The 9290-nt window shown below is 39.9% G+C and overlaps 1 protein-coding gene across 3 annotated transcripts in view; it reads left to right on the top strand.

The window, feature by feature from the left end:
* The window catches only part of LOC121324575 (rho GTPase-activating protein 7-like), a 41583-nt gene that overhangs the window by 20537 nt on the left and 11756 nt on the right, over positions 1 to 9290 (top strand). The window contains exon 1 of one of the 3 annotated variants that reach the window (XM_041266629.1): positions 6009 to 6193. The exons of the other annotated variants lie outside the window; for them this stretch is intronic. Within the exon in view, the coding sequence (XP_041122563.1) occupies positions 6181 to 6193 (13 nt within the window). The 5' untranslated portion in view covers positions 6009 to 6180. Of the gene's footprint in view, positions 1 to 6008; positions 6194 to 9290 lie in introns of those variants that run through there. 3 annotated transcript variants of the gene reach the window in all.

Here is a 9290-nt window from a genome sequence, read left to right as displayed (position 1 = left end):
TTCATACAGGGTCAGCATAACCTTGAACTATTAAAGCAGAGTGGTGGCGCAGCATCGATGCACGGCACGCTCTCAGAATGACCCTTTTTGGAAACAGCTCAGCAGTTAGCTAATGCAGTGCTCACGAGCTAGCTCCTCTACCCCTGTATTTGTCTGTTTCCTGGAACTTTCAAAACCACCCTGCATATCGTCGTCAATTTGCACAAAGCCTCACTCTGCAGATGCACAATGCTTCAGTTGCATTTAGAGGATGATTGCAGGTCGTGAGATTAAATTACCTGCTGCAATTTGCCATTTGTTCCTGTATCGGTTTTTATCATGCATGTAGACTACATAAGTAGTCCAAACTACTTGGCTGCTTTATTGATATGAGTCTCTGAATTGAAGTCTCCACAGCTGGTTTTAAACCTGGGCCTGAGTCTTCATTGATTCTGCTTTAGCAATCAGCTGGGGATATATCTACAGATTCAAGGCACAGGTGTACAAGAGCATTATGCTAATAGCATTGGTTCCAGCAGCAGGATGAATGTAAATAGGCACCAAGGACAGTCTGTCTCACCCACGAGAGATGTGTAAAATGACCCAGACACTCTCCTCTCCCGGAACGCAAACCCATCTGAACTCTCTGACGTTAGCAGCTTGATTGTGCTGGGCTCCTGAGCTACCCAAATGCCTGTTCATATTCCACACACTCACTATCACAAAGCATGCATTACATACACACAGAGCCTGTTATACTGACATAAATAAATATATAAATACATACATATTATTTTAAACAACGAGTTAAGCTAAAAGCAATGATTGCAATCATCCTGATTGTCTGATTGTCTAATTGTCCGATTGTCATACCGCCCTCCAAAAGCCAGCCTTTCCATGTTTTCAGGCCCAATGCTTTGCTTGGTGTTCAGGATCTTTATATATATATATATATATATTAATATATAATATCTTATATATAGATATATATATATATATATACTTGTATATATATAAGTCCCTATACATAATGCAATTGCAATTACGTTACCGACCAAAGTCCTGATAACGGGTGCAGTGTTGTTATGTGAGTGGCAGTGCTTACACCCTCTGAATCTGCAGGCTAGACTCTATAGAATTTTCATGGCATTGTCAGACTCCTAATATAACTCTGATTAAAAGTGACTCATCACACCCTAGCAGAGAACCCCAATCTTTCCATCAGCCTTTGCTAATGTATCCTCCTGTGCTGCTGTGTCTATGCCAGGCAGCACTCCCTTATTTAGATAGTGTCTAGACAGCAGAGGTTTCTTAAAGCAGTGTGGATGCATCACAGAGCCTGGGTTTCCCCTGGGGGTTAAGAGACTAATAATTGCAGCCACTTATAATTATTGCAAATATCATATAAAGTTGAGACAGTAAAGGAAATATCTAATTTACTGGGGCACTGCAAAGGGAGAACCAGGCGTCAGCTACCCCAGCTACTGTACGTTTCCTGTCCTCGCTAACCCTTGAATCATATGCATCTGCACCAAACGGTTAACATGAAATACCTTTGAAGGCAGCTATGTTGATGAAAGATAATGACTGTCGCTATGCAGCTGATGAACCGTGTGGTATACTCCGGAGAGGAAGAGAGGAGTGCGTTCAGTATAAACACTCGGAGCTGTGCACGAGAATCGGAAATTCCAAGCCAGAGACTCAACGGCTGGCTTTAGATGAAGTAGTCCGGGAACTGTGCACAAGAGCACACTGAACACAGGGCTTTGCAGATAGACTCCAGGGACAGAACTGCTCAGATTCAAAACCTTTTAACAGACTCCGGAAAAGGAGATCTGGTTTTGCTGAACCTTGCTTTCAGTTGTGCACATTAGCAGCAGTGACGGAGAGGTAGTGGCACACAAATAGAGACTGAGATCACAGAGCAGCAGATTATGATGAATACAGTTCCTCTGCCAACACATCAGGAATGCATGATTCTAGATGATGTCAGTTGCCATCAGGGGCACCAAGCATGAATCCAGGAATTCATACAGTGAACATGAATGAATCCATGAATTCATACAGTGAACATGAATGAATCCATGAATTCATACAGTGAACATGAATCTGTGAATTCATCCAGTGAGCATGTTCATAATGTTTCCACAAGGACTTTAGACAGTATTTTAGAAATTTAGAAATTAGACAGTAAAATGTCCCTCTTTTTTCCTGGCCAAACAAAAGCCACATTAAGAAAAGCAACAACAGATTGTCAGAGTGCTTCCTTGATTAATAAATTAAGAGTCCGAAAACAGCCGGCTTCACTTTTCTTTCAGCACCAAGAGTCATGTCGACTAAAGTAGTGCGTGTAGAGAAAACCAAGTCAGAACAGCCCTTCCTTGCCCATAGGAAATCGTAATTAAACGAGCCGATGTATGAGTTCCGCTGGGTGACATCATTCCTGGCTGTACAGACAATGCAAAGGGGTGCAAAGTGGCTGTGGTGCAGGACTCACTGCAAGAGGACCAGATTAAACATAGATCTGCAGTGCGTAATATGTATCTACAAAAAAGAGTGGATTCATAATGCATTCACATCAGACCAGCAAACAGCCATCTATCATGTTTCTAACATTTTATTATACAAACTAACAATTGCAGTGGAAACGTTTTTTTTTTTTTTTTTTTTTAAATGTATGGAAACAAACTTTTGGAAAAAAAAAGATATGAACTTAAATGTAACCGATTTAATATAAATGCATTTGCAGTGGTTTATTCTATTCTATTTTATTTATGAACATCTGTTCATCTCTCTCTCTCTCGCTCTCTTTGTTTGGCCTCACCAAGACGACTAGCATCCTACAGTCAGAGGAGTACAAAGCATGCTTTCCTGTGTTTAAATTCCTCACATTTCCTTTGATAGAGTGGGTAGTGATTCAGCATCCAAGGGGGTAGTATAGAGCAGAGTCTGTTCCCAGGTCCCCTGTGGTGTGCACAGTTGAAAGCAGAGCTCAATGCTGCCATGGAACATGCTGTATTGACAGCAGTGCTGTCCTGCCGGCAGTGAAACGCCAATTGCTGGGAGTGTGCCATATTTACATTGTCTGTGTATACTAAAACAGAGTGGGGTGGGGTAGGTTATAAAAGGCTTGACGTCACCTCTGACACTGCTGTGCTGTATGTGTTCTCTATCTAAACAGGACTGGCACCGCTGTGCTGTATGTGTTCTCTATCTGAACAGGACTGACACTGCTGTGCTGTATGTGTTCTCTATCTAAACAGAACTGGCACCGCTGTGCTGTATGTGTTCTCTATCTGAACAGGACTGACACTGCTGTGCTGTATGTGTTCTCTATCTGAACAGGAGTGACACCGCTGTGCTGTATGTGTTCTCTATCTGGACAGGACTGACACTGCTGTGCTGTATGTGTTCTCTATCTGAACAGGACTGACACTGCTGTGCTGTATGTGTTCTCTATCGGAACAGAACTGACACCGCTGTGCTGTATGTGTTCTCTATCTGAACAGGACGACACTGCTGTGCTGTATGTGTTCTCTATCTAAACAGGACTGGCACCGCTGTGCTGTATGTGTTCTCTATCTGAACAGGACTGACACTGCTGTGCTGTATGTGTTCTCTATCGGAACAGAACTGACACTGCTGTGCTGTATGTGTTCTCTATCTGAACAGGACGACACTGCTGTGCTGTATGTGTTGTTTATCTGAACAGACACCACAGCATACTGTAATGATGTCTCAGGCTTTTCATTGACAGACTGAAAAACTTGCTTAATCATAAAAGACAAAGCGATGTTTTCCATTTGCGGTGCAGAAGTAAACGTTGGGAATAGTTCAAATAGTGTCCCTGCAGGACAGCATGGACGAGGCCTGCACTCTGGAGACTCGCTTTCCCTTGTCCTTAGGAGGGGTTCTGCATATTCCTGACATGACTTCCTTAATCAAGTGTGTTCAGGAAGAACACAATAACTTTGCTATTCCAGGAAGAACACAAAGCCACCTTGACAACAAAGCATTTTCTTGACAACTTTCCCATTGTGCTTCATTCAACAAGATGCTAACTGAATTACTAAAAATCATTTTGTCAAGAAACATTGTTGTACGTTTTGGAGTAACTGGTGAAAGCAGAGTGTTCTTAGTGAGGCTGGTGTTTTCGGAAAGTGAATGGTTCCACACCTGCAATCGTCCTTTTTAGGGCTTAATTGGGCACCAAGCCAAGCATACCGATTTATGTTTGTCAGAAACTACTTGCATGTTCCAGCATTTGCTCCTCTATCGCAGCTACTGGTGGATAGATATATTATCCATCAGTTTAATAGACAGACGCGTTTGCTCCTTCGGTACCACACAAACCCTCCTGCAATCAATTGCATTCTTTCTGCAATCAAGCTTCCAATTGCAGACAGCTTCCCCACTTCTTGATTGTGAGGCTAGGATGTAGATATATCTTTGTTCCGCACAATAGACTGGAGCCAGGAAGATCAAGACACATGCCAATCAAAACCCAGCGTGGCTGAATCATAACAAGCAGCACAAGAAGAAGGTTTATTTTGTGTGGCATCAATAGTATTTAACTGATATGCAACTGCCCAGTTAATCAGCAGTTCAATTAATCAGCAGTCTATGGGTACCCGTGTTTGTGTGTTTCGTATCCATGTGGAGTACGTTTATTACGACTGTCCTTTCAATATGCTTGTATTTCCTTTTGCATGTCCATTGGCAGTAGGAACTGTGTCTCACTGGTAAATAACTTCTATACCTAATGCACTGGACTCATGCACACACTCATGCATGCACAAACTCACACACAGACTAAAAGAAATTGAATGGTTTGACCATCAAGGATCACACCAGAGCACAAACAGCTAAATAGTTAATAAAACCAAAACATCAAGTCTGTGTGGTTACTTATAGAGGCCTATCATCCTTCTTCTGCTTTTGTTTAACTTGTGGTTGGGTTAGGGGTAGGGTCAAGGTTAGGATTAGGGTTAGGGTTAGAGTGAGCCCTGCCTCACAGTGAATCAGCTCCAGTTAGTTTAGCGCTCAAAAATTTAATTTTGCTTGTTCTTACTTTCAATAAAAACAACTGCCACTTGAAGATGGGTCCTTCTTACCCTGTACGAATACACATGAGATGGGAACTTAACAAACTATTTCTGCAGCTGCTAGTCTGTGAGAAGCAGCAGCTGTGTGCCATCCATCCCACGCACCCTCTGGGTCTGTGAAATCACTGGAATGAGGGTGCTGGAATTTGTAGCAGGAACTATGGGATAATAACTAGAGAATGGTGATATATGGGTGGGAAAGAGAAGACTTGGCAGCCCAGTCTTTCATCTCTGACAGTATGTCTCGTTCAATGTCTAAACCTAAAAATGGGTTCGAAGCACTGTGACGACAAAGCATTCCATTCTTGGTACATTGTTACATTTACTTTAGACAATATAGTGGACAGGGTTCCAGTTTTTTAACCACTTAGACCCCAGGAATCATCACTACAGAAACTAATAAAGAGCGCTTCAAGATGAACATGTGTTTATGTGAGTGGATTCTGAGAGGAGACAGAAAACAGCCAAGCCACAGAGTGAACACAAAGGTAATCTGTGAGTTACTCTGAAGGCACTTTTCTGAAAGATAATGAATTGACTAAGCTACAAAAGACAGTGACTAATTGCTCCTCGAGAGCCATTGTGTCAGTGTGAAGGTGTTTTGGAGGGACATCTGGGGTCAATGAAATGCACAGGGCGGAGGTCTAATACACTGGAACACTCCATTCATTTATGCCAGGGAAGTACTTCAACACAAACTGGTTCTTTTATCTCTGTAGATTTATTTTACACACTTACTGCTTTGTAAGTTCTGCAAGGATACACACTGACATGCTATGTTACTGCTGGTTTTAAGTTCTTATAAGTACTTAAATCAGGCTGACATTATGAATCACCCCTGTGAAGGCCAAGTTCAGTTGGTATAGTCCACCGGGAGAATGTGAATGCCTCTGCTTTCATTTCACTCCTAAGCCAGATGTGCTGAAGGAGAGCACTGTGGTGTTGAGGATAATTTGGTAATAAAACTTAAAGGCCAGTTAGGATTTATTGTTAAAGCAAATTGTGCAGGACGTGTCTTTAAAAATAATTAAAAAGAAAGAATAATTAAGAACCATCTGGAGATTTCATGCCGTTAGCGAGGAACTGAGAAAAAAGAATGATCTTAACAAGTAAGTAAAGTTAATGAGTTTAGAACATATCTTTTCATACAAGAAAAATGAATGTGTCAGAATATGTGATCTGCATGCTCTTACAATTACTTACTGCATAATATAATATTTGCTTATTGCATAAAGCAGGTTGTATTAAGCATAGACATAAATAAAGCCAGTCATTTCTATTCATATTTTTGTATCTGTAGTTAAGAGACCATTAGAACTAAAGTAAGCTAATGTTTTAAATAATGTATTAACGTCTCATGAGAAAACATTACTAGAGTTGCACTTCTTCCAGATCGGTTTCTACTTCTGTAGGAATAACTGAGTAGCAGAAGTTTTTGGTATTTGACCATCAAAGAGCTGATTATTTATTACAGTGGTACTTATTGATTGGGTTAGTGTTGAATGGAAAGATTAAAACAAAGTTAGTTTACTTTACAGTCAGAGCCAGCCTGGCACTGCTTATTATAACAGAAACAGCAGCTTGAAATGTGTCAGCAATTAAAAGCGATTACAACCAACTGGAAAATGTTTTCAATGACAACACTGCTGAAGCACTGCTTCCACACACTGGGTATTGTGTGTGTGTGTGTGTGTGTGTATCAACTTGCTGGACTTGGTTACTGCTGTCCTTACAGTGACACTCACACCAAGTCACTTGCTGATAAGTTGTGGTATTTGTAAGCTATTCTCAACACTACCACAAAGGTTAGTGAAGGATGTAGTGGAACTCAGCTCAAGAGCATGTTCCTGGAGACTGCAGAGTGTGCAACACGACAGACAGCAAGTGAGAGTTAACCTCGGGGCTGGGCTAACAAAGGAGGAGGAGGACAGGACTGTCACATGTGCATAGTGTACACTATATATATATATATATATAAGATATATATTATATATATATAGATATATATATCACTACCTAACAGGAGGTTAGTGTGTAAAAGGAAGAATTTTATTTGTTTGTGTTTGGATAACAGGGGATAAACACATGGATGCCAAGAAACACAGTAGCGTGTGTTTATTGTTTACAATATTAAAGAGAAAAATAAACGAAACAAAACCTAACCCGTTCTCAGGCCCTAATTAAACAGTTCTTTCTCTATCTAATAACGAGGCAGGATAAGTCTGTTTCCTCGTCATCAAAACCAATTCACAATCCAAATCGTAATCCCAAATACCTTTTCCAATAGTTCATTTTTCACTATATTCCACTAACTTTCCAACTCTCCAAAACAAACTCCTACTATCACCCACCCCAAAGACACACACACACACACACACACACACACACATTCACATTTGTAGTAAGTCATTCATCATTCATATGGTATGTGTGTACACCACACACAAGTTCACCTTAATATCATTCATTATGTCAGTATGAGTATGATATGCTACTCATACTCATACAATGTGTGTGGTGTGTACATGTACAGTGTACATTCACAAGATGTAAGTCATTATAGTAGTAAGTATACTCATAGTATGTGTGTGTGTGTGGGTTCACAGTCAAGTACATATGAGTATACTCATACTCATACACACACACACACACACACACACACACACACACACACACACATTCACATTCATTCATTCATAATCATACTCATACTCATACACACACACACACACACACACACACACACACATCAAGTCATTCATTCGTTCACACACACAAGTGTAAGTAAGTCATTCATTCATTCATGTAAGTGTACAACACATTCAAGTTCACATTCATTAATTACTCAGACTCATACACACACACACACATTCACATTCATTCATACTCATACTCATACACACCCACACACACACATTCATTGTGTGTAATTCATACTCACTCATACTCATACACACACACACACATTCACATTCATTCATTCATTCATATACTCATACACACACACACACATTCACACATTCACAATTCAACATTCACACACAAATGTAAGTGTACATTCAGTGTACATGTAAGTAAGTAAGTCAGTCAGTCATTCAGTCATACATGTGTGTAATCATACACACCATTTTCATTCATACTCATTCATTCATACACACATTCACACACACATTCACATTCACATTCACATTCACATTCACATTCACATTCACATTCACATCCACATTCATTCATTCATTCATACTCATACTCATACACACACACATTCACATTCATTCATTCATTCACATCATACTCATACACACACACACACACATTCACATTCATTCATTCATTCATTCACACACACACACACACACACACACACACACACACATTCACATTCACATTCACATTCACATTCATTCATACTCATACTCATACACACACACACACACATTCATTCATTCATTCATACTCATACTCATACACACACACACACACACACATTCACATTCACATTCATTCATTCATTCATACTCATACTCATACACACACACACACACACACATTCACATTCATTCATACACATACTCACACACACACACACATTCACATTCATTCATTCATTCATTCACACACACACACACACACACATTCACACATTCAGTAAGTATTCATTATGAGTATCATACTCATACACATATGTGATGTTGTGTGGTAAGTGTGTGGTGTAAGTGGTAACATTCACATGTAAGTATTCATATAGTATGATAGTAAGTAATATGAGTATCAGTATTAACACACACACACACACACACACACACACATTCACATTCACATCCACATTCATTCATTCATTCATACACACACACACACCCTTTTAAATGTTAATTAATCTTCTAATTAGTCAATTAAATAAACCTGGAGTTGATCCTGACTCCTGTAACGACTACCAGGTCCTAATGTCCCCCATGTATTGTCTCTGCACAATAAGTTTTTTTAACCAGATTTAACTACTTTTAATCGCCCTTATTTAACACACCATCATTAATTAACAGTGTTTTAATTAACCCATCTTCAGTTTTTAATCCCAAACCAACCAGTTCGTTTACATTGTCTTTTACTTTTTTAAACCGACCAATCCCTTACTATATATATACAGCGTGTGTGTGTGTGTGTGTGTGTGTGTGTGTGTGTGTGTGTGTGTGTGTGTGTGTGTGTGTG

This window comes from Polyodon spathula, chromosome 12 (genome assembly GCF_017654505.1).
Source record: "Polyodon spathula isolate WHYD16114869_AA chromosome 12, ASM1765450v1, whole genome shotgun sequence".
NCBI lineage: Eukaryota > Metazoa > Chordata > Actinopteri > Acipenseriformes > Polyodontidae > Polyodon > Polyodon spathula.
This window is presented reverse-complemented; position numbering and strand designations above follow the sequence as displayed.